Raw genomic sequence first — 26,950 nt, forward strand, 5'->3', positions numbered from 1 at the left:
TGAGTATTCTTCTAGTAAATGGGCAATGTTCAATGGTTTAGAACCAATGAAACCTGAAATACAGAGATTACCACTGAAATAAGAGGTTACTAGTAAAATAGAGATTGATCACCACTGTATACCCCACACTTCACACAGCGCCTGGCACGCAGTCAGCACTCATTGTTTAGGGAAGTCATGATATTATAATAGTAATGCTTCGGTTATTCTGCAATATTAGAGCATTAAATGTTCATGCAACTCATTTCTAACAAATCATTTCCAGATGTTTTGATGAAAATACCCACTCTATTTGTTTAAATTTTATGTTAAAAACCTTTATATTGAAATTTTGTGTGTGTTTTCTCATGTGATAATTACAATTCTCAGGAGACTGAGTGTAGTCTATTCAACACCAAATCACGAATTCAGATCCAAGGCCATGTTCTTCCTCTAAAATGGAATCCCTGTGACTTCTCTGAACTTGTTTTTTTTTTTTTATGATATGCCATAGGACTAAATTCAGAGAGTTAAGAAATTCAATAACTTGATCAAAGTTTTTCCTTACAAGAATAAGGTATATCTTGCCATTTATTCAGATCTACTTTTGTGTTTTTGAAGAGTGTTTTAGAATTTTCCTCATATAAATTTTGGATATTTCTTACTATTTTTAAAAATTATTTGTAAATCGGGTCGGCCTGGTGGTGTCTCAGTTAAGTTCACATGCTCTGCTTTGGTGGCCCCAAGTTTGCCAGTTCAGATCCCTGGCATGGACCTATGCACCACTTATCAAGCCATGCTGTGGCAGGCATCTCACATATAAAGTAGAGGAATATGGGCACAGATGTTAGCTCAGGAAAAAGAGGAAGATTGGCAGCAGATGTTAACTCAGGTCAGTCTTCCTAAAAACAAAAATTATTTGTAAATAGAGCCTTCTTGTTTATTATATCTTCCAACTAGTTTTGTTTGGGTTTTTTTTTTTTTTTTTGAGGAAGATTAGCCCTGAGCTAACTACTGCCAATCCTCCTCTCTTTGCTGAGGAAGACTGGCCCTGAGCTAACATCCATGCCCGTCTTCCTCTACTTTAAATGTGCCACACCTACCACAGCATGGCTTTTGCCAAGCAGTGCCATGTCCACACCCAGGATCCAAACGAGCAAACCCTGGGCTGCTGAGAAGCAGAACGTGTGAACTTAACCCCTACGCCACTGGGCTGGCCCATGTTTGTATTTTTGAAGACTATTGATTCATATACCGTGCTGCTTTACTAAATTATCTTTTTGCTGCAATAGTTTTCCATAGATTCTTTGAGTTTTCCAGACATATAATTGTATCTTCCAATAAAAAAATGGCTTTACGGGAGCCAGACCAATGGCATAGTTGTTAAGTTTGCATTCTCCACTTCAGCAGCCTAGGGTTCAGGATTTGGATCCCAGGTGCAGACCTACACGTCGCTCATTAAGCCATGCTGTGGCAACATCCCACATACAAATTAGAGGAAGATTGGCACAGATGTTTGCTCAGGGCCAATCTTCCTCACCAAAAAAACTTTTTAAAGTCTAACTTCTTCCTTTCCAGTTATATGTGTCTAATTTTTTTCATTTAGCTAATTGCTTTGATGAATATTTCCAACACAATGTTGTATAGGAGTTGGAAATGGTGAGCATCCCATTATTTTCTTTACTTTGGTGGGAAAGTCACGAGTGTTTCTCTATTAAGTAGTATTCTGGCTTTGGGGCTGAGGCATATATATTTTATCATATCAAAGAAATATCTGACAACCCTATTTTATTAAGTGTTTTTACATAACAAGGTGTTAAATTTTGTCAAATAAGATTTCTTTCCCTACTTCTGTTCTGGTAAGTTGTCCATTCACCCTTTTGATCATTACCAATTTTTCCATAAAATTAATTATTTAATTTAGATGTTCAAATTAATCTGTATAAAGTTGACCACTGCCATCTTTTATGACTTTTTAAAATTTCCTCTCTCTTGATAGCTATTTCCCCCCTTTCATTTTTCATTTTATGTGTTCTTGAGTTTTCCCTTTACTTGATTAGATTTGCTAGTGAATTGTTGGTTTTATTGATTATTTTGTTAAAAACAACTTTCGGATTTTTTTCTTGGTTCTTCTGTTTTACTGTTCTTTAAGTCATTATCTTTATTAATTCTTTCCTCTTGGTATCTTTGAGTTTACTTTATTGTTCTTTACCTACATTTTCCAGTTGGGTACTTAATTCATTTTCACTTTTATTAATCAGGTATTTAATGCTATAAAATGTCCTTTCATAAGTGGATTAATTGTGCATTGACTTCATGGATTCTGTTATGTTATGCTTTCATTATTGTCATTTTGAAAAAATTCTTCAATTTTGTATTGAATTTCCATTTTGAGCCAAGAATCATTTAGTAATATGTTTTGAAATTTCCAGGTGGAAAGATTTTTTTTATATATATATTCTTACTAATTTCTAGTTTTATTCTATGTGATCAGAGAATATTGTCTGCAGTAATTCTATTCCTTGGAATATTGGGGGATTTACTTCCGAGTTTAGGTTGTGGCCAATTTTCATGAATGTTTCATGTACACTTAAAGACAAGGTGTGCTATTATTGGCATTCAGAGTTTAATTGTTAAGATCTACCTTATTGATTTCATTGTGTAAGTTTTCTGCATGCTTGTCAATATTTTCTCTCCATCATCTGTCTTAAATTGAGAGGGATGTGCTAAAGTTATCTATTATCAGTTTTTATTTCTCTTTGCACTTCCTGTAGTATGTTTTATTAAAGTGGCTGTGTTATTACATGCCCATATATTAGTAATTAAAATAACTTAATTGTGAATTGTGGCTTTTAGCATCATAAATACCCTTCTTTGCATCCTTATTTGATGCTCTTTGGTTTGCAGTCCACCATGTTCAATAATATTGTGACAGCTGCTTTCTTTTTATTTATATCCTGTCCTTTTTATTTTTAATCTTTCTTAATCTCTGTTTTTACTGTGTCTCTCTTATACAACACAGTGTTAGATTTTACTTTGTTAGTCAATTTGATCATCCTTTCTTCTAATAGGTTAATTAAGTCCATTAACATTTATTGATAATGTCGGTAAATTTGTGCAGACACACAAATATATGAAGTTGTATATATCCTTTCACTATGCAATCTGTTTTATTTGATTTTCCTTAAAATCTCTCTACTCTATCTGTGTCTTTTTTTGGGGAGGAGAAGTGGGGAACTATTTAGGAAAGTCTCTTTTTTGTTCCAATGCCTTACCTTTATGCTAATACCTTTATATAATATCTTTTTTTTTTACTCTTGCCAATTGGTTCTTAACTATGAGAAATATTGAAATAAGGTTGCTAGTAACATTTCAACTCCCTCCCTCCCAGCGTCTAATTTGAAATAATATTCTCTTACTCCCAGGTAATACTTACAATGTTATCAATGAGCATATCTTGCTTTTTACGCTCTCTCCATATCCTTCCAGTCCCCTCCATTTTTTTGTAGTTGTTCTATCCCTGCATTGTCAGAGGATATGGTTGTATTTTTATAACCATCATTTAGTCTTAGTCCTACAGGTGCGTGTATATTTACCTCCTGTTCTTATGCTGATGTTTCTTCGATTATGCTAGTTGTCTAAAGCTCATTCTCTAGTAAATCCCTTAGGAAAGGTTTATTCAAATAATATTCCTTAAGTTATTGCATGTTCATATCCGCTTACAGCCTTTATAGTTAAAGATCGATTTTGCTGGATAGAAAATCTTAGCTCAAATTTTTCCTTCCCTGAACTTTTAAAACATGTTACTCCTTTATCTTCTGGGGTGAAGTGTTGTCATCAAAATCTTATGACAATCTAATTTTCTTTCCCTTATGAATAACTTGACCCATTTCTTGTTCTATTTATATTCTGAACTTTGTTCAAATTTGTAATATTGCTAACATCAGTAAATTCATATTAATGAGAGTTCATGGAGTATGTGTTGTACAATACCAAAAGCAAGGTACTACTTAATATCTAAATGTACTTGCTAAGGTCTTGGCAATCACCAGGGCTCTGTCCAGTTATTTCAGCTACTTTTACAGAGGAATCAACTATGTAGTAATCTGATTAATTTTGTGATCTACTGTATGTGTAGGGGCAGGGGGAACAGTTCTAAAAATATCTGGATCAAACAAGATATGTTTTTAGCTATGGCCAGAGATGGATGTAAAATAATCTTAATTTATCCTATCTTACCTTAAAAATGAAAACGTTATGATTTATGTTTATGGAACATAATAATGAACTGAAATAAATATACAGTTTTTTCAGCTTTGTGATTAAGATGAATATAAGCCATACTTTTTTGAAGGTTTAACCTGATGTTCAAGGAAGAGAGTTGTTTTATTGTTGTTATTTGATATGGTATTTTATGGTGCTATCTACCCTAGAAATGAGAGAGAAGGGAATGTCAGTAACAAGTAAACCACTATTTCTGTGTTTGAGGTTTGTACTCTGTCAAATGACCGCCCTCCAGTAATGTTTTTGCCTTTGATGAGGCTGAGCTGGATTAGACTTTCAATTTTAGTACTAGCGCATCCTTCAAACATAGTATAGACTGGAAATCAGTAAAAAGCTTGGCAATCAAACATCCTACATGAGTTATGGTGAAAGAGCTGTACTTAGTTTGCTTGCATTGTCAGAAACCAGTTTTACTTCTTTCCATATTTAGCACTTTTGATAGGAAAAAGGAGAATTATAGATGACTTTGTGCAGGATGTTTTTTGGCTATGGATATCATCAAATTTATACTAACTATTTTTTTAAAATGGGCCACAAACATTATCCTCTAGACTTCTACAATTTTAAGTGAAGCTCAAGATTGAATAACTTTAAAGTGTTTCAGTTAAATTTTAAATATTACTATATTGCTAGTAAAATAAAGTGCCTTGATCTGAAGCCTGGGCATCTGATTGCCAATTACACACATTTCTAAGCAAGGACAAATGTAATAATAATAATAATAATATTGGATTTATTTAGGCTTTCTGCTTTCTAGCCACTAGTCTAAGCACTTTGCATGTTTTAACTCATTTAATTGTAACAACAATTCCATGCATCTGGTAGAATTATTACTGTTAATCATTATTATCATTATTACTATTTTGTAGATGAGGAAACTGAGACACAGAAAGATTAAGTAACTTGACTGTAGTTAGCCAGTTTGTGGATGAGCCAGGATTTTCTTTGAATTGGCTATTTTACTAGCATATGGATAAATTTCCATAACAATAAGCTACTTGTCTTTCAGTTGTGAAAGCTGTCCTTTTTAGCAGACCCCTAAAATTGAATAGGGATCTTAAACAGTGTTTGTCAAAGCAAACATTTATAAGAAACTAGCCTATTACAAAAGAAAAGCAAAATATGTAATTCTTTCAACATCTAATCATCTATATCTTTCAATTAAATCATCACTTAGAACTAGAATCCCTGTATTGCCAAGTACAATCCTTGCCAAATATCCAGACACAATCATGGGCTTTAAGGATTACAAGTCACATAATAAAGGATAATGACCTAAAATTAAGCACACCAATATAGAAAGCTGGGACTGCCATGCTCTGTATAAATCAGCAATCTATTAGATTTAATGTGAGATTAAGGAGCTGTGTAACCTGCAATTATGCTGTTTTTCATTAAGAAAAAATGTGATGAAGTATTCAGTAGAATTCTTCCTTCTATTTACCTCTGTTTAATTGGATTGAGGACTGCTTAAACATCTTTGAGTTGGAGCTTATAAGAAGACGATCCCAGCTGTTTTTCAAAGCTTAAGACAGCAGGCAGACAACATGATCATGTCAAGACTCATGCAAAAGCCTTAATCCTACTTTTTTCCATCAACCGGCTACTGCAGCTGAGTGTTTAACCTTCTAAGTACTAAATGTGCTTTGTCACTGCTTTGGTAGATTTGCTACTGAATTGTTATTGTTTAATACCGTTAGCTTCACTGCCATTAAAAGACCTTCTCAATTCCCTCTGCCTTTGGATTCTGACCATGTTACCATTAGGATTCTTGGTATTTCATGCCTTAATTTAAAAATAGTCAGTGGTTTACCACACTAACATTTGACTAAATTAAACACATTTGACTAAAATGTCAAATAGAGAACAGTGACTTGTTTGTTCATACATTCATCCACCCATTTATTCACGTGACAAATATCGAGTCCTTTTGTGTCTTTCCCCAAGCTCTGCAGTGGACACAGGAGAGCAAGCATCAGGGTAGTAACCAACTAGCCTCACAATCACAGTATCTCAGCCAGCTCTTTGGACCTCATTGTTGAAAGTAAATAAAATAATTTGGAGTTCTCTTTTACTTTTTTTTCTAGCTACATTTTGCCTAGTCCAAATATCCAGCATCTTAACCTCAGAACTATCATCTGTAGTTTTACCTAGATCAGCAATATCATAATATTTAAAGAGTAAAGTCAAATTAGCTCTCCCTACAGCTGCACATGCTACTTGGATGATGATTCACTTTCTTTTCTCTTTTCCTTTGGAGGGTGAGTAGTATAGGAAAAAGGAAGTGGCTCTCTGATTTGTCCCAGTGGCAGTGAGCAGCCAGCAGAAAAGCAGACACAGTTAATGCTCAGCTGCCCAGACTAGTCAAGCAAGCTACCAAGTCCCAGCTGTGCCTCTTGATGTTTTCTGATTGCACCTACTCTTCAATCTGTGAACTGTTTTCTGAACTCAGATTCATCAAGCGCTGCTGCTTTAAAAACGCATGCAGGCAGGCATCCTAGGATATGCCATTATAAGCTGTTGCCAGGGGATCTTCTAGGAGATAAATGGAATCTGTGTGAAGTAAATTAGTGTGAACCAGTCAATCTGAGTGTCAGCCTTGAGCCACTTCCATGGATAACTAGCTGGGTGACTGGAGGCCAGGGTCTTCTGCCGTGTATGGATTGGAATCTCTGAGAGTCTGTTCCACAGGATGGAGAGAAGTTGGGGGCTGTTTATTCTTGGAAGAAGGCCAACTTTATCTGTGTTGTAGATTTGTCAATGAAACAGACTTCTATAGCATTTTTGTTTACCTCTCTGCTCTGGCTGTACTGAGTGCCTTGAAGTTGGACAACTTTCCTGTGGGAAATATGAGAGAAATACTGTGGAAAGAGCTGCTTCCTCCTTGCTTGAGCTGCCATTTTGCAAACTCCAACTGTGCTGTGCTTGGTCTGAGCTCCCTATGATCCTTAGGGTTTTAAAACAAAGTAATAACCATAATTTGGCAAAACAAGTTTAATCCAAATCTCCTTTCCCTATTTGTTTTTTGAGAAATAAATCTGAGTGATCTTTAATTCATGAAGAGAGCGAGGTTCTATGCATAGCCTGATGATCATGGTTCCCTGTAGATACCCAGCATGGAAAATCTAATTTTGACTATTAGAGGAGTGGGAGAAAGCCTCTCCATTGCAGTAGAATGAGAAAACCTTTTCAAATAACTTAACTGTTCTGTGGAAAGAATTTAGAGACAAAAAAAGTATATGAACCAATAGAACCATAAGAATTATTATTTAATGTGATTAAATGGTAAGTGTAAATGGTTCTATTATGTAAAAATCCTGTTTCCATAATTCAGTATTCCTTTAGAAATCATAGTCTGTTCTGATGTTAAGATCACAAGAATTCATTTTATCTAGTTAAATTATGACAAATCATCTTTATTTCTTTTTTCTTTTATTACATTAATAAAAATTTTTATCACCTCCTTCTCTGTAGAATGAAATATCAATAAGATGATTAAACATAGAATGAAAATGTATAAAATAGAATGTTAGAACACACATTTGAGGAAAATTTCTTAGAGTACTCCCTCTCCCATCTCCAGGGAAGCATTTTGCCTTTCATAAAGAGAGAGAGAGAGAGAAAACTATTGTAGAATAAGAACTTGGGCAAAACAATAACTATTTAAATAGTCAACAAATAAGTTTATTTTCTTTTACTGGTCACCTTTCCTAGACTCATGTGTCTGTAAGGTAGCTTTTGAGTACTTTATGTGAAGGTACCACCATTATGGGGTCCATGGAGACACGTTATATATATAAGATACATTTCAGTATATAAAGTGTGTCTGTGGATGTTAGATAGCATGAATCATAGCAAAGATCAAACCAAATGCTTTAAAAATTGAGTGGCCCTTTCCTTGAACTAATGAAACAAAAATGGGATGTCTTGCAAGAACAAAATTTGTTTTATGCCTGTACACTGAGCTCAGAGAAATGAAATCCCTAGGGTAAATTTAACTTTATGATTTATGAGGGTAAGGAAAAGAGAGTGGAAATCAGTGAATTTTCCCTTCTGTTGTAGGGACTAGGTATAATATTTTACAATGTATGGCTCTTATTTTATAAAGTTCTGTGAAGGGAAGGGAAGTGAATGTTGTATAATGATGCTTTAGCCTAGAGATCTTGCTCAGCATGGTCCACCTGATGTCTACATATCCTCATTCAATGTGGAGAAAGTAGACTCCCCTAGCCATCACTGTCCATAAGTAAGCTGTCCCATGAGCGCTTACTCATCTTGTTAGTGGAACGTGCATACAGTCTGAATTTCTAAGTGTCTGAGACAAGCTAAGAATGACAGAAACTGACACATTGGGTCAGGCCTGTGATTCTTCTAGCCTAGTCTTCTGATTGCAACACTAGAAGTTCCACTGTAGAGAAGCAAAGTTATCCTCATGACATCAGCCTCAAAATTTCAAGATATGTCTAAAATATCTTGCTTCCCTATTAATGTAGCCCAGTGAAGTAGTCAGACACAAGAACCAAAGAATGGGGTAAGAAGAATAACACAGGCCAAACAAAGTGCTAACAAACACAGAAGAGGGGAGAAAAATTAATGTTAACTGCTGGGTTGATGAAGACTTTGTGGGAAAGCGGGCATTTGACCTGAGTCTTGAATGAAGGGGAGTATATTGGCAAGCAGAGAATTGGAGATTGGGGCGAGAGAGGATCTCTCATGCTGGGGATCTTCACAAAGGTACCCATGTAGAAAATAAATGGCATATCCAGGGGACAATGAGTGGTCTCTTCCAGCTATAGTATGTGATATCAGAGTCTAAGACGGGGAGGAATGGGTGAGGGCCAGCATCCAGTAAGAAACCTAAATGTGAGTTGAGACTATCATGAAAGACCTTCAAATTCATGGTTCTGGAATCTCCCATTGCTGACTGAATAGAGGTGATTGCAGGTTTTTCTTCACAGAAGCTACGTGACCAGACCTTGGAGTTAGGGGTATGACTTGTCTCAGTTTAAGAATTACTGGAGGGACAAACACGTCTTATCAGGCTATTAAAATAGAGAAGTCAGTCTGGTAATGGAAAGTAGGGTGAGAGTATAATCATCTTGAGGGGCTGGAAGAGCTAGAGGTGAGAAAATGGCAGTAATAGATGTATATAACTCCTTGGCAATTTTACAAATATCGGTCCCATTCTTCTTCAGATTTACTTCCATACTGGAGTCTTGGTCTTCCTAATTTCTTTTTGAGGTGTTCTGATATTGTATAAACTCTCCTCCCAGACCTTTGGTTAGCCTCTTAAATTCTATCGTGTCCTGTATTGGCTGTGATCACTGGAGACATGCAGGGTTTCAGGTGCAGAGGCCTCCTGGGCTCACTTGTTGATTTTCTTGTGGTTGATTTATTGTGTTGATCATCCTCTTCCTAAAGTGCCAGCCTTCTGTTAACCATTTGCCTACATTTTTACACTGGCCTGATGTCCTGGAGTCATAGCAAATGATAGCTCAGGGCTGTGTTCTTGTCACGTATACTTTGGATCCTGTTTCCTTTAAATGTTTCCCAGAATTTACTATTATACTGAAATGCATACGTAGCATGTATTCCCACTGATTCAGCCTGTGATTGTCTTCTAACATTTCACAGCTCAGAAACCCTTAGTGTCGTCTATAGTCCTAGAGATTTTACCATGTATTCTTTCAAACAATTTATGACAATTTATTATGAGGAGTACTTTACACTAATCTAGGACACTGTTTTATACTGTCTTATCTAGAAATATCTATTTGTTACCTTTTGTTTCCTATTTCTTAGTCCTCCAATTATGATAACATCTCTTTTGTATTGAATCAGTTTTTTGGAAAGTCTCATTAGATTACAGTTGCAGGTTTTCCTTTATCCACATGCATGTTTGCTCTTTAAAACTTTGCTTCCTTTGGGTGTGTTTCTCTTATCCTTTATTTATAGATGTCTCTGGCTTGTCTAGTATCAAAATGAGTCTCTCTACTACTTATCAAGTTCATTTCTATATCTTGGCAACCATCTCTTAGAGATATTAGTACAAATACTGAGGTTCACTCAGTGACACAGCTTGAGGATATGAGAAGGCATCTTTCGATTATTTATTCCCCAGCAAAATTAATATTTTGAAGGGAGTGGCTATATTTTATATGCATGACCATAAGAAGCAATCAATGCCAACAGATCACCTATGTTTTCTATGTCCAGTATGAGTGCATATGTGGAGTGTGGGGTATGAGAATGTGATGCTTGCTGCTGATTACATTATAATACAGTGGGAAAGCGCATTATTAGCATCCAAGCATATCTTCCATTCAATTGCAGTGAGTTCTCAAGTACACTAACATATCATTTTGATGTCTTTCAAATGAAAATGAATCACATTCAGAGTAAGCCTAATAATACAAAATACGGTAACTTAGGCCTTTTCTTCCTTGCATCCTTCTTAAAGTTGACAAAGAACTAGAAACCAAAGGCACAGTCTAGATAATTTGATTTCCTTATTTTCCATTTCCTATCTAGAGATGAAAGAACTCTGACACTTGACTAAACGTCTGCAACAAATGTTTTCCCTTGAGATAGAAATGGCTGTCAGCTGGGAATTGAAGACTGCCTGCCAACCATTCTCCCATGCTGAGGGTATCATCTTAGGTTCAGCCTATGGAAAGCTTGCTGCTCTTACAAATTCCAATAGTAGTTCCATGTGACAGTTTCTTCTCCCATTGATTCAAAAGGAAAATGCTTCTGGTGTTTTTCCTTATGGATAACTTTAGACTTTGCTGTGGTTTAAATTGCCCTATGCTGTGAATCCTTATCTTAAGTTGATATATAAATCACATTTCTCTCTAGTCTCAAATGCTAGCTTGATGCTCTTTTGTTTGAAGAGTCTCTTTTGTTTTCCTGACTTTCTTTTAAATTTTCAAATGCAAGTGGGGAAGTTTACTATAAATTCCTCTTAGAATTCTCACTTTACTGACTGTCCTTTAATTTATCAATGTGTGGGAATCTATTCATTTTCTTCTTTCGAATCTATTCCTGCTTTCAACTTCTTGAGCTTCCGAACAGTGAAATTAATGCATTTCTGTATTTAACCGTAGGATTTGGTCATTATGAGAAAAGTCAAATGACTTTTGCAGAATCTAAACTACATGAAGAGTATGACAGTTAATTTCTATGCATTCTTGAACTCATTCATCATCTATACTTCCTTTTAGTGATGAAGGGGTCCTTTCAGGTAAGATGTTCCTGAGTCCCTTTGTCTTGAATAATTATCTCCATGATTTGATGTAGAAAGCTGGGGTTGAGGTTGCTGATTTGACCAGTTTCTTCCTTGCATCTAGGAATTCTCATCTTTACCAGATTATAGATAAATATAAAAAATAAAAATAAGTAATGTTTCCCTGAGTTATTTCCACTCTGAATTTTTAGTAATGCTTAAGAATCAAAGTTATGGAAATTATTTTGATTTAATACTAAAAAAAGAAAAAGCTGCCTGTTTATCTACTCAGCACCTCTCTGCTTGGAACACTGCTTGCCAAGGAAATGGGGCTCTAAAGGAGCACATGAAGAAATCTAGGCAAACCTCTCATTGGTAACTCTGAGAATTACCCTTTTATGGGGTGAGGAAATGCAGCCAAAAAAGGAGCAAGAATTGCATCATTTCCTACTATTTTTCTTTCTTACTTTCTAACTTAGATGTTTCCTTTGTCATCCTCTCTCTCCCTCCTGCATCTCAATGTGTCTCTATAGTCTGTTTCAATCTGAGAGTTTAGATAATTTGATTAGAGCTGGTTTTCATGCCAGGCTCGACTAAGACAAATGACTTCATGGTCCCCATCCTTACATATGAAAGGAATAGAAAGAGCTGGACTCTACTGATTCTCTCTTTAAGAGATTTGACTTGAGGAAAATACAATTCCACAGGAATACACTTTGTATTCACTTGACAAACAATAATTGGGAACCTCTTTGTGGCTGGGGCCCCAAAGCCAAGATGGAGCCAGTCCTCGGAGGAGTCTAGTGCACATGTAGCCTAACCTAAGCCAGACCATCTATCTTCCAGGCCAGGCCTTGTCCACTGCAATTGTACTTCTTGCAATTATTATGTGGACCTAATTAATTTACTTTAGGATGATTCATCTTGTACTGAAGTTCATATTTGTCAAATTGATTGATGAAGAGAGGGGTTGTTTAAAGAAAGTAATAGCATAAATACGATTCTAAGAATGGTAAGGTATAAGTTATTTTTTTTTAAATGTTTGGTTTTAAAGATTTTTTTTACACCATTGGTCAATATCTGATAGATGCTTTTCTATGCCAAGGAGTCACCTTGCTTTTTCTCTCAAGTAGCCCTACTGCAGCCTCAGTCCTTTCTTGGTCATCTTTCCATAGGGCTGTCTTACCCTGGCATTGCAGCTACCCACCTCTCTCTCTGAAGTTGCCCTGATTTCCTCTGTCCCTCAGTCACACTGGGTATTGCCAGTTGTCAAAAAATAGCAATCTCACTCAATTCAGAAAGGACCTCAGACATCCTTATTATTTCCAAGGCCAGTTTCATAGCCACTAGCCTCTTGGTATCCTGTTCAATGATACAATGAGTGGTTGGTTGGTCTTGGATTCTTAACTGGCAAAATATTTGAATCTCAGAGCCAGAAGATGTCAAGCAGTTTGTCCAATCCAACTCTCTAATTTTATTAATCAAATTACCTAAGTCCAGGCAAGTGAAATGACATGCTCAAGGTCACATTCTTAGGAGCAGAGACAGAATTAAAAAAACAGATCTTCTGGGTTCTGTTAATGAAGGTCTTTTCTAGTACAACATCTTCCCCCTCAGGAACTCAGAAGTTCATGTCTATGCTGAAATTGTTGATATTCACTTTTGTTGCAATTAATACATATATTTGGGTGCTAAACAATGAGGAATTTTATTTTCCATTCAGAAATAAGACAGATAGGGTCTCTTTCTTTATGCAGACTGCCTGTTGGGATTAATAACAGATTGTGGGAATATTTGGGTATGTTTGAACTGTAAACCATAGGCCTAACCTTAAGATTTCTCCCTTAAACTACAAGTGAAGTTAATCACTGCTTTTTTAGTATGAGGAATCCTCATTAGCAGTTTCACTCTATCCTTTCATAAGTACCTGCCTTGTGCCTTGCATTAGGCTACAGATATATGTGGTTGTTTGTCAGCCTTACCAAGAAGCCCATTGTACAAACATCCTGGATAGCGGGGGACTTTCTGTATCTGAGAGGAATAAAGTGTTGTTTACAAAGATTCAGTAAACAATATACCTCTTTCTCATTAAAATTTATCTTCCCCCAAATTAGTTGGCTGGTCTAGGCATACATCTCACCTGTAGAAGTTAACTCTACACAGGTTTTTTTCTTTCCCTTAAACCAGATAGTCAATAATTTGATCCTTGTTTTGCATGTGTATTATATATGTGTATATATGTATACAAAATATTTAAATAAAATAATTTCAATTCTATGAATCTAGTAAAAATACTAAAATAATAGTTACCCTTCATAGCATCTGGAAAATTCATTTCTTTACCAGTTGAAAAATATCCTTAAAAAAATTCATACTAGAAAATGTCACTTAGAAAGTAGTATTCCATGTCAGATTACAATTACAGGAAGATAGCAAAGACACGTAAGTTTAATGTTAACTCATCTTGCTGAACTTGTCCATAAAAGTTATTACTTAATTATAAAGAAGCATTATTTTATTTAATTCTTGGCATCTCTATATGATTTTTTTTTCCAGTGTCCAGTCCACACTGAAAACAAAGTTGGCCTGAAATCTGATGCAGGGTGTAGCTATTGCTATTCCAGTGTAATCAAGAGGTCCTATCACTTGATTATCTCAGTAGATACTCTTAAAGTAGGGGTAATATGTACATAGCTCTTTAGCCAGATACGTTTCCTGATAAGACGTCTGTCCACAGAGAACCACTTTGTAAACTAAATTTGAGGTCTGTTCAAATGACATCCTCTTTGTTTACAAATTTGGTGTTATCCCTTAAAGTCTTTTCGCTCGTTGTGCTTGTATCTAATTTAAAATATATTGCAGTCTTTTGTGATCTGTGAGTATTACATTGGTATTTACTTCTACTTGAAGTTAATGTAATTTTTCCTTCTTCTAAGCCTCTAGAAAGATTTTTTGAGTTGATTCATAGTGACACTGTAAGATTGAGAAGATTCAACTGTCTACAGTTGAACCATTCATTTCTTTAGGATCTAGAAGAATTATACTCATAATTAAACACACTGTAATCAAGCACATCCATACAAAGTACATGGACTTCTCCTTCTCTTTAGCTACCAAAGATATTTAAAACACTGGCCTTTCAGTTGTCAATATTTTGAGGTGTATGATGAGTAAATGGAACAGCCTTACATCTTTCAGCTGTAGAACTGTCAAAACGAGTTTGTCTTTTTTACCCCTCGCCCCCCAAATGCAGACTATTTCAGAATCCATTACAGAGGAAATAAACAGTTGATTTTAAGTTAAGGATGAGCCTAGCAACAATTTGCACTATATTGATGTCAAAAGTATCTCTCTGCCAAGCTCTAAAATGCATCTTCAAAAACTACTGAAAATATCCAAGAACTTTAGTGATGAGCTACAAATGGACTTTGGTATTGATAAATAAAAGTCAATATGTATAGTGAAAGGACAACTTACTGTGATAAATGGGCCCACCATCAGTAAAGATCAAATTATTGACTATCTAGGCAAGGAAAAACCTGTCTATAGCTAACTTCTACAGGTGAGAAGAATTAGCCACAACAGCAATTCAGGAAAAGCTCAAAGAGACATGTAAGGAGCATTCATTAAAAATTCATACAAAAGTTGGCAGCAACAATCTGTTAACAAGTACATTTGTGGCACAAAGTTAATATATTTCTTTGGCCATGCCCAGGTTCACACCTTTTTCTTTTGCCTTGAATGGGCTCCTTTTGTGCTACTCATATTCCCTGTCAAGGAGATCTAATTCAAATTTCACTTCCCAACTATCCTATTGTAGGGGAATTACCTCTGCCTTCCTAAAACCATGTCACTCTTGGAATGTTGTTTTTAATGCTCCTGCTAATAAATTTTCGTTTTACCTCAGCTAGATCACAAGTTGTATGAGGGCACATTAAAAGTGCCTTCATTGTTTTTTACCCCTCACATGGTCTAGCAGAGAGCTCTACTTATAACAAGCACTAGATCAATATTTGTTGATTTCATCATTTTTGAAATGATTCATTAGAGAAGCCTTGGTCACGCAGCATGTCAGAGTTTAATGATGAAACATCACAGGAAACACCCAAAAGAACAATTGCAAAGATTAGCCTATCAAAGAAAAAGGGTGGAATGGCAGTAATTAACCTCTCCAATGTCAGTTGTTCCCAGTTGATAGAATGTAGGCATTTCTTCTACAGTAAATTTAATTGGATACCAGTAAAGATGACAAATCTTGTACCATCTCAGATTTGGAAGCTAAAGTATAATTAAGCAAAATATCTGAAGAATAACCTTCTCTACTCTCCTACTCCCACACAAACCACACCCTCCAAAATCAGAGGTGGAGACAAAAATCACTGCATGGTACCTACTAGTGTGAATTTAATGAAGATCAGGCAGCTAAAACTACATCTAACTTTCTGGCTTTTTGAGAGGACTGGGATGTCAGTTCATCCTGAGACCACATTATTGCTAAATGTGGTCTAAATGTGGTCACTAAAAATGATTCTAGACATTTACTTTGTTGTACTAATACCATGCTCTCTTCCTCCTTGAGGCCCCTGTGTCTAGGACAGAGTCTTGTTGGAGGAATGAATGAATGAATGAATGGGTGAAAGTTTTACATTACGAAAGAACAGTGTATGGGATGACAAGTGCAAAACATTTGCTGAAATAAACACAGATGCTACCTCATTGGCGATTAGTAATAGATTTAGCTGTATGGTTAATTTCCAATTATAAATACCAATGTAAATATTTCAGAAAATTAACAAGTAAGAAATATAGAAATAAAAATTATTAAAACAGACAAGGAAATCTTGACGAATGTAATAGTATTCTACAACTTCAATGTGTTTAATTATCTCACTTAAAATTTCACAAAAATCTGTGGATTCAAAAATAATCTCTAAGTATGAACTAAACTGAGGAAGGTTAAAGGCGGCTACCCCAATAACTACTTAGGCCATATGTGTCACTTCTTCCAAGTCACAGACTAATCCATACCACCATTTTGCAAATATGCATCCTTTGTCTCATGTGGGCCTAAACAAGAAACTGAATAGATCCACTTAAAGATAATTCAAAGCACATATCCTTGGATCAGGAGGATATCTAGCATGGTGTGTCTGCTTTGTTCATTTGTTCGTTCATTCATTCCATAAATCATGTGAGAATACCTTTCTAAGGCCCAGGCACTGTTATACACCCAGCACACAGACATAAATGAAACAGACGCGGTACCTACTTCCATATTTTTTTTCAGAAAATTCAAATGCACAAAATGAAAAATCAGATTTATTTATTTAAAATCAGAATTTCATACATTTTTCTCATATTTTGTTCCCAAACAAAAAGTTTTAGAGAAGCAGTGAATTCAAACTCCACACTCTCACTTCCACAGAACAGAGAAGTGTTATATGTTTCCTGAGAGAGTTGGTAACACTGTTTGAAGAGAATATTTGAACCAGAATTATGTTGCTAGTCTCCTTTAAAGTGTGTGTATGTGGGCCCCAGGTTATGATCACCAACCCTATGCACACCCCGTGAAAACAAGACAAGAAGTATATAAGGTGTGAGCTCTACTAATGCTGCTTGGACCTCTGGCAGCACTCCTTTGTGTCACTTATTGAATGTGTGAAGTAACACAGGCTTTAGCCTCTACGTTTGCTCTCTCATCTCCTAATGGAGGTTTAGGAACAGCAGCCAAGCTCTGCCCCTGTGCCAACAAACTTGTTATTTCATGTATGACTTATAAATCTGTATTTTCTTGATTGCATTTATGGCTTACAAATAATATGTTGTGTGTGTTATCACGACCTGAGGAGACAGTGATAGTGTTTACTGCAGCAATTTGTGATAGATAGAATTCCAATGTAGTCAATAATATACATATTTATGTTGTTTGGCTTCAGACCAGTAAGTATGACATAATTTATATTATTGCAGGCTTGCTTTGTTTTGTTATTCACGAAGTTTCTTCATGAAGACAATGTCCACTTACCCTGACAGATGATTCCTGAACAAATGTAATATGGAAATACGTTACTTGTGGAGATAATTTAGACCAAGTATTACAACTTCTAGAAAAATGTGGAAACTTGAGTCTATGCTTCTGTAATGAAATTTAGTGGTTGCAATGAGTTTATAGGAAATTTTAGATTCCTTTGCTAGCTTTGGTTTCTGTTCATAATTCCTGCTCAGAAAATAATGTCTAGAGATCTACCATTCATGACATCAGCCCTCCTTATTATCGTTTGCAATGTGTTCATTCTACATTTTTAAATTTATTTTTATAGAGCTTTTTATTGGTGTTTGGTACCATAGTTTTTAATTTGATGAAAGAGAACCAAAATGCATAAAAAGCGTTCATCAGCTGTGATTTGTGCAACAAAAGGAACCATTGCACCAGCCTAGAGCTGGTCTTTCTAATTGACTAGCCTGATGTTCTTCTCTCTGTGTCCTGTTGCCATTAATTGACTGTATTGTTTTAGATTTATGCATTCAAAATACGATTTCTACTTCGAAGGGATCACTTTGTTACTTTGTAGCTTTTAAGCTGATGCCATGAACTTATTTTTCTTCTAAGATAAAGTCTCATCTATAGATTTTTCAACTAATTACATGTCTGCCAATACATACTTAGAGGATACATTTTATTTCAATTTATTATTTGTGTTTACATAGTGTGTCCCTGGAAATATCTGTGGAACTGAAGGGAAATGTTTTAATGGTGTTTATTACTACTTTTTCATCGCTCTCTTTCTTTCTTCTCTCTTTCTCGCTCTCTTTTTTTAATAGCTCCAGTCAGTCCGGTCAAGCATGACAGCAACTCAAACTCGGCAAAGTTCCAAGACACTGAGGACGTGCCTGACAGATGTGTCTTCGAAGAGTCTGAGAGCCCAGGTGAAAGCCATTTAAAAATAGTCAAGTATAAAATGATAAATTTGACACAGCTTTGGGGTCCTTGGAAGGGGGTGGGGGAAGAGGACATTGTAATGCTGTTTTCTCTTAGCAGCTGCACTGTCAAATTAATGGTCACCTCCAGGGGTCACAGTGTGGAGCTGTTATCTTTTCCTCTTTCATCAAGAATTCAGTTGGAGGAAGTACAAAGGCTTTATGACTGAGAAGGGAAGCTGACACTATTAGTTCATTATCATCAATTTTAGGCTAAACTGGTTAATAGAGGCAGAGATTGGAAACTGGAGAAATGACAACATTTTAAATATTTCAAATAATGGGATCAAGCGCAAGTGGAGAGTTCGAGAAAAGAGAAACAAATTGTCCCCATTACTATCTATTTACGTTTCTAAATACAAACAGAACTCTAACTGGGGTGAGAGGATTTTAGCATCACAATAATGGACTCATGGATGTTGTCAACTGTTCAGAACAAGAAAAAAGAAAATAGTAACCCTTCCTCACTCAATAAAATTTACCCTATGTCCAAGTTACTTATGTTTGTATTTTCTTTGTGGAAAGAATAGACTGAAATGTACCGGAAGGATTTGACCAGAAACACTTGAGCATGAGTTTTTCTGTTTTTGTTTTGTTTTGAAGCATGCTTAGTCTTAACTAATTAATTAAAAGAAAAAAATCTTGCAAAAGTAGAATGACATTCCTAGATCAGTACAAAGCCCTAAGGTGCCAGAGGGTACCTTATTTCCATGTATTTCCATGAGTGAAAGAGTTAACTACCTCCCCCCATTGAACGTTTTCTTTCCTGTTTTCTCTGGCTCCTGTGTACCCTCTACCCTCTTGCATCTTTGTGTGCTGATCCATGTATCAGATTTTTGATTCATCCTCTCTGTGGCCTGTCAGCTTAGTTAAGAGATTTCCAAATCTTGTAGCCTTCGCTGACAGGGGGCAGCTGCAAACAGTCCCCTGATCCTTCCCCGAGGAGAGCTACTGAGATTTAATTTTCAGTGAAAGGTGCAGCCTGCAATCTATGTCAGGTCCCCTAAGTCATCTCGGAACCCCAATAGGCCCAGTGGCACTGGCATTGTATTTCAGTCCCCTCCACCACACCAAGATTCCTCAAAGATGAACCGCTGCTATGTGTCTGTTCTCAACCACACTCCTGCTTTAGCATCCCGTGGACCTGAGAAATGGCATCTTTAGCAATAACAGAAATTTTTAATCAGCACGTTAACCCCACCCCCTGCCATAATATCTAGAAGACAAATGTAGATTAGTCCCAATCTAAAAGAGAGAGTGTAGTAGTAACATTAAATTTCTATAAAAAACTATTTTAAAATTTTTCCTAGCTTTGACTAAAATTATCTAATTTCGACTAGGTTTTTAAAATGTCTTAATAAACAGTTTTCTATTGACCGTTTGTCAGGCAGTTAAATTCATGAGTCAAGTTTTTACCTAAGAGTTAATTGTTTTCGGCAAGAATAGATCAGTTTTAAACCATATCAGAAGTAGAATAAATGTCTATCGTTCCTCAATATGAGTGCAATTGTAGTGATTCAAATATAACATAATCCGTCTGATTTATATAAACACAATGATATATCAAAACAGAAAGATTAATTAGGAAATATAGGCACTGATAAAGAATCTTAACTTAAAAAGTGAGTAGTGTTCTATACATCGGACATCATTAAACTGGTAATAAAGAATGAATTACTCTGGCTTTTTCCTCTGTCCATTCCTGCATTTTAAGACGTCTTGCCTTATAGGCCTAGAAACCTCTAGAGAGTTCACTACTGGTCTCACTGCCTTCCACTGAGAATTTGTGGCTTGGTTGTCATGGAGACATCGTATTTCTCCAAGAATTGCTCATATTGATCTGTGGCCAGGCGTAAATGGCCAAGCCAGTGTGAGGAATAAAGGGGGCTGGGCAGTCCTATAAAATGACCAGGGCTTGTGGGTTGGAAATAAGCTCATAGCACACACTTAGGTAAAAAGAAAGAAGCAGTTTTATTTTGTTTCAGGATTTCTTTCTGCACTTTGGGCCATTGTCTTCTTTCACTATGAACTGAAAGAAACTTGTTAGTCACTTGTCATGTCAGATCTTTGGTGCTTGTCCTGACACAGCTGTCAGCCTTCCAGCTCTGTGCAGTTCAGGGACACACAACAAAGAGGCAGTGACATGAATTATTTATTGCTCCTTGTGTGGATAAAATTCTGTGATAAGAAATTAAGACACTTCTGACAGAGGTGCTTGTTTAGTAGAAAGATTTTGATGAGAGAGTGCATTTCCTTGAAGTATGAGCATTTGAGAGGCAAAATTCTTAAAATTGAACACGAAGGAAGATTTGTGAAATTGGTGTCCCTGGGAGACTTTCTTGAACTGTGAAAATATGACTGTCCACTTCTCAGTGTCCACAAATTAACTTCAAAATATCAAGTCATTCAAATGCAGGGGCTCCAAAACTATAAACATTGCTTTATATGGTGGTTTAGTTACCTCTATTTACCAGGTATGAGTGGTGTTTCTCTGGAAACTAAGTTTAACCACCTTTGTTGGAAGAAAAAAACAAAATTTGGAGTTTTTAAGTGATAAGCTTTGGGAAGATGTCTTCAAATCAACAGAGGTGCTTCAGTAGCTAAGCTTATAATTGTATTACAGTCGTGCGTCACTTAACTACAGGGCTACATTCTGAGAAATGCATCGTTAGGCAATTTCGTGGTTGTGCAAACATCATAGAGTAGTTACACAAACCTGGATGGTTATAGCCTACTACGCATCTAAGCTGTACAGTACTAATCTTATGGAACCACAATCATATATGTCATTCGTTGTTGATGGAAACGTCGTTAAGCAGCACATGATTGTAGTATATTCATTATTCCTTATATGGAAAGGAGTGCATTTAAATCTGAATGCATCGTTCTTACCATTTTCACCTGGAATATTTATCACTCATTTAAAATTCCTTTTAACATTTTCATGTACATGCAAAATCTCCCAGTTACAAAGTTGAATGTGGTCAGTCTTCTAGCTTTAATGGATATTGACCTTACATGGTTTTATCTATGCAATTCTAAATGACTAATATATTTATTACATCATTTTTAATGAATAGACCAGTTGTTCGAAGAGCGTATAGAAAATGAAAACAAAAAATCAGTTTCCCATCCAAGCACAGTTCAAGAATATTGCCTATATATTGTTCTTTCCAAATAGTCTTTTCTTTGCACATCCTGTAAACATCATTTTAATTTAGCGCTTATAGCTTCATGTTGCTAACAACAACTTATTTGCATATGCAGAGAGCAAAGGAACATTGAAGCACAGAAAAACTAAAATAGTGTTTTTTAAAGATGAGGTTGAAGTTTTTAAAACATTGATAGAACATTTTTAAATGTAATCAATAAAATCAAGTGTTTAGAATATATATAAAATGGTAAGATTGACTTTGTCAATTGATTATCTTTTAATACAATGGGTTTTGAACTCAGTCTGTTTGAACTTATTTCTCCATTGACATCACTGCTTCTCCAGTACTGAATTGACTAGGATGACCCATTTGTAAATGGGCTGGTGTGTGCATATAGGTCACAATTTAGATGCCTAGTGGAGTGGTCATTCACCTGGTCTCCAGAGTGCTCTACCTTATTCATCATGCCATTGTGATCTCTTTATTGGTTCAAGCTGTATACCCAGGTGAGTGCCTGTAGTCCATTAAGGTTGGCAAAGCAACTTTAGACCAGAGCATTCTTGTTACTCTGACCCCACTAGTGAACCTGGAGGTCTTGTCTGATAGGTTAAGGTCTCCCTCAGCAGTGTCTTTTCTTTGGAATAATTCATTAGCAAGGAGTTTTGACTCACAGGTGAATCACAGATTGAAGTTTCTGGTTCAGAGTCTGTGAAGTCTACTTGCTTCTTCACTGGCATTTATACATTCCCATAACCAGTGGGAATAACGTTGATGTCTAGTAATAGAAGCACTGAGACAACATCGTGAACTTGCAGCTCCCTTTTTTGAGATTTTAGGGCCATTAGGCTTTCTTTCTTTGGCTCTTTAAGGCCTGGTTGCTCCTGAATCTGAAAGATGCTATCAGAAAAATAGTTCAGTCTAGTCTTTCACTGGTTAACTTCTTGTTAACTCTTCCACAGTGATTAAAGCTCAATCCCCGTTCTCCAGAATATGATAAAAAGTGTTCCTTGCCCCTCATCTTTGTACTCACGATGATAAAAAATTTCGTGTGACATCACAATTGTTATCCAAGTGTTAATGAGAGACCTTGAGCTTTTATCACCTTATTGGCTTGGAAAATTAAGCATTGTACTTCATAGTACACCAGGGACCGTGCACTTAAATATAGCTTCAGCTGAAAATAGTAGTGACAAGAGAGAGCTTGAAAGTACAAATAAAAGCATTCAGACAAGCATTTTCACATCATTCTGAAGTAGGTTATAATCAGTATGTGTTCTGTCATTAATAGAACATTTTAGTGGTTTTTATATAGCACGTTATGTGTGTAGATCTGTATACATCATTGTCAATCAATATTGCATTTGCATGAATCTGATGAACAAAACTAGATTTCTCATGGCTTCCAGGGGATACTACATGTGAAAAGCCAAGGTGGATTTTTTTTTCTTTTACTATTCTGGCTCATGAATCACTAGCAAAAATCAGGTAACAGAAAGTAGGACAGATTCAGAACTGGAGTGTTGGAGATGGCTGATGATGATGCATGAAGCAGAAAAGATGTGGAATGTATGAGCAGCCCATCAATCATAGCTGTCGAGAACACACTTATGGTTAGCACTAAAAAAAATGTTCTAGAAGTAAGAACAATTTCAGTAGCAAAAAACGTTTAAGTTCTTTCTTTTAGTTGCATTTAACAATATCAATAGTTTAAAAAATTTATCTAAAGGGAAGAATTTAAACATCAACCTAATAACTTTTAAAAGATGTAGAATTCTAGGGTAATAATATGCATTCATATTTATATATATAAATATATAATATTTATATATATTTATACTTATAAATATATTTATATATACACTATATAGTGTATATATCATACAATACTGAATATTGGTTAACTAAACCACATAATCAGCTTTTTGAGTTTTTGCCAGTAGGAATGGGAGTTACTATACATGATCACATCATTAATATAAATGTATTTAGAGGTAGTTCACTAAGGCATGATGCTCCACTTAGTTTGATAGTCAAATTAACTTAAATTAAGTTATATTTTTTAGCCTACAATAACAATCATCCAAGTAGTCTGAAAATTAAATGCTTTTTTTGATTCTTTAGCTCAAATCATATTTCAAGTAACATTTATAACATTTGACCTTAAAACTGCAGCTGTGGGTTTCTCTAAGAACAATTCAGCCACTTGAAATTTATGGAAATTTAATAATTTCAAACCCAATTCATCTTGTTGAAAACATTCATCTTTCTTGGCAATTAAAAGAAAAACCTATATAATAGTGTGTGCAATTAAAATATATTTACCTGGGGCCTAGTTTATAAGACAAGAATATTTTTATTGTATTAACATATTTACCTGGGGCCTGGTTTATAAGACGAGAATATTTTTATTATCTTAACATATGTTATTGCAAGATAGAAGAGAAATGTAGAAATTATAGGCAATTTCTTCCTTCCTCCCTTTCTTCCTTTCTTTTCTCACTCCTTCTTTCTTTCATCCTTCTCTCTCTCACTGCCTTCCTGTCTCCCTTCCTTCCTCCTTCCCTTCTTTCTTTATTTCACCAAATAACCATATAATCTCTTTTCTTTCTAGGTGAGCCAAGGCATCATTCCTGGATAGCAAAGCTGTGCTCCTGCAAGCTGTGCTAAATGGAATCTCATCTATAGGAACAGAATTTGGACAAATTAAAAAACCCAAAACATGCCATTTATCATTGTATATAAGCCATGTTATTAATAACTCAAGTTACTAAGTTGTAGTAGATTTGCTAATACTTCAGAGTGTATTGAAAGTGTAATTACTGATTGAAAATACCCAGGTTCATCTAATTCTAAAAAATCATTGTCTAAATTATTATGTAGTCCTGCTTCTTACTTTTTAAAAAATATTTCCAACACAGAATGCCAGCCCGTGGAGATAAATTTAATACCATTTTAGTTTTTCTTCCATCTTTTCAGTCCCTGAATTGTATAATAAGCAACATTAAAACCACATTGTTTTTAAACAATATAACACATAATGCTTTTAAATTTACTTTTGCTTCAATGTATTTAATCTAAAACTTTACCAAATTTGTTTGATTTGTTAGGTTAGGACATTTTGTTTTAGTAGATGCTTTAATTTAGATCAATCACCCTGCAGTAAATCTCATCCCTAAGCGTGAAATGTTGTCAACAAATAGCCAGTTCCATTTAGTCATCAATTAGCCCAAATAAGTGATACACAGTATAACAGGGACCAATCTTGTGCCGTCAAGTTAATTTGGACTTCTAATGACATAGAGGCCAATGTCTTTAGCTAAAGGTTGATCTCGTTGGCCATAGATGGGAACTAGGGAAAGGGAATCTGCTTATAGCACGTCACAATTGATCCTTATGAAATATAAACTCTTACAGTTCTTTTCCCAGAAAGAAGCTTGACTAGCAGGAATTCTTAAACTAAAATATGAGAAGCAATATAAGTAGGAAGAGACATAAATTGTTCATCTATTAAAGCCCTTAGTGATCTGACGTATTTGCTTTGATTTATACTGTATAATTTCTGGATTTATAGAAAATCATCAAAAAGATTACTACTGTGCATATGAATACAAATATTGCCTAAATCATAGAAAAATGGAAATAGAGTGTTAAATATATGATATTTATATCTATCTATGTATCCAATAGGGAAGTTCCAGTCACTTCAATTCACCAAACGTTTCGGAGGGCACCAGCATCAGGTTCTGTGCTGGGATGCAGTAGGCATGGGAGAGGGAGAGATTAGAAGAGAACTATATAATTGAAGTAGTATGGTCCCTACCCTGAAGGAACCTATAATTAATGATTAACCTGAATGAATATACCAGAACGTAGACATCAAATGAATGTGACTCCTTTAAAGTAGATAGAAATGTGTATTTTTCCCCTATAATATGATACCTTTGCTTGAAATTACTGTTGAGTTGTACTTCAAAAATAGTAACATTGTTAATATGAATAATCATTGAAAATTGTCATCCTTTGCAAATCGACATGTATACTTTCCCCCCTTTGGAAATAGTCAAAAACTACTTAGAACAAGTTTCAAAATAAAAGAAGGTAACAAGCTAAGCAATGGAACACCTTTTCTTGCATGTTGTGTACTGGCTCTGAGGCCATTGCAAGAACTCCCAAAAACGTTTTTAATGATGGCAATATCAAATAAGTATATGTCCTATCAATAGGGCAATTTTAATAGTTAAAACTGATTTGGATGCTCAAGTTCTGTTATGTTTATTAAAAACAAGCTTCTTTATTTTTATAGCTATGTCCTGTTATTCCCTTTTCAAAGAAGAATCAAAATAAGTGCCAAATTTAGCATTTTTTCAGGTGTAAGGAAACCAATATTGAATCCTTGGTAAATATTTTATGATGCCACTAGCTATAGAAAATTAGAACTGGTGTGACCCTGACATTTCTAAATGAGATTTTTAAGAATTTTTTGACATCATATTTTACAGTTGCTAAAATTTAATAATTCATATTAAATGAGTAATTAAAATCTTTTTACCAATATGAATTCTGGAGGCCAGGGTCATTAACTATCAAAACTTTTAATTTCTAAAATGAGAGTTTTAGAGATAAATATTTAAATAATGTTCCCTAATATCCATGTACAAGTGTGTTTTGACACAAATCCATGAGTCTGTTTAAACATCATTTCTTTAATTTATATTGACTTATGTTCAACATGTTCCAGAAATTTCTATTGCGAAGAGAACTTGAAATAGTAAGCTGCCACATAATTAACCAGATCAACCACATGGTGACCCTAACCACTTGGTACCACAGCTAGAAACTCAAAACTGACCGCCTCTTGATTATGTGTTTGTCCTTTTCTACATCCAGCCTCAGGTAACAAGTGGAGTCATTGTATTAGCAGATGTGTTTGTATCCAGAGTCTTCCCTGTCATTGTAATAAATAAATCATTAAAAAAATTATCTTGTATTTCTTTTTTGATAATAATCTTGGCAATATTTATGATTATGTATTTCCCTCTAAGGAATATCGTATTTTCAAATTTGCAAGCTGGGATCCTGTTATTCATGGTAGAGTTACACACTGCCTACATTGCTGAGGAAAGAATCTTGGAAAGAATTTAGGCTTTAGCGCCGAGGCCTCATTGCCATGTGTCCAGGCAGTGTGTCCTTGCTGTGCTTCTCAGAGCCCCACTTCCCACCCGTGATGAGACCTCCCTGACAGGGCTTATGCATGCAAAGGCACTCCATGAGATGATGTATGGAAAGCAGTTTGAATACTGTACAGCACTTCAAATAGAAGGTAAAATTT

General features: G+C 35.4%; 1 protein-coding gene across 2 annotated transcripts in view; it reads left to right on the plus strand.

Moving 5' to 3' along the window:
* Positions 1-26,591, plus strand: part of WDR72 (WD repeat domain 72) — a 229,522-nt gene extending 202,931 nt beyond the window's left edge. For both annotated transcript variants that reach the window (XM_070501346.1, XM_044764862.2), the window contains exons 19-20: positions 18,311-18,415; positions 24,233-26,591. In XM_070501346.1, the coding sequence (XP_070357447.1) occupies positions 18,311-18,415; positions 24,233-24,288 (161 nt within the window). In that variant the 3' untranslated portion in view covers positions 24,289-26,591. The remainder of the gene's footprint in view (positions 1-18,310; positions 18,416-24,232) is intronic.
* The last annotated feature ends 359 nt before the right edge of the window (positions 26,592-26,950 follow it).

This window comes from Equus asinus, chromosome 2 (assembly GCF_041296235.1).
Source record: "Equus asinus isolate D_3611 breed Donkey chromosome 2, EquAss-T2T_v2, whole genome shotgun sequence".
NCBI lineage: Eukaryota > Metazoa > Chordata > Mammalia > Perissodactyla > Equidae > Equus > Equus asinus.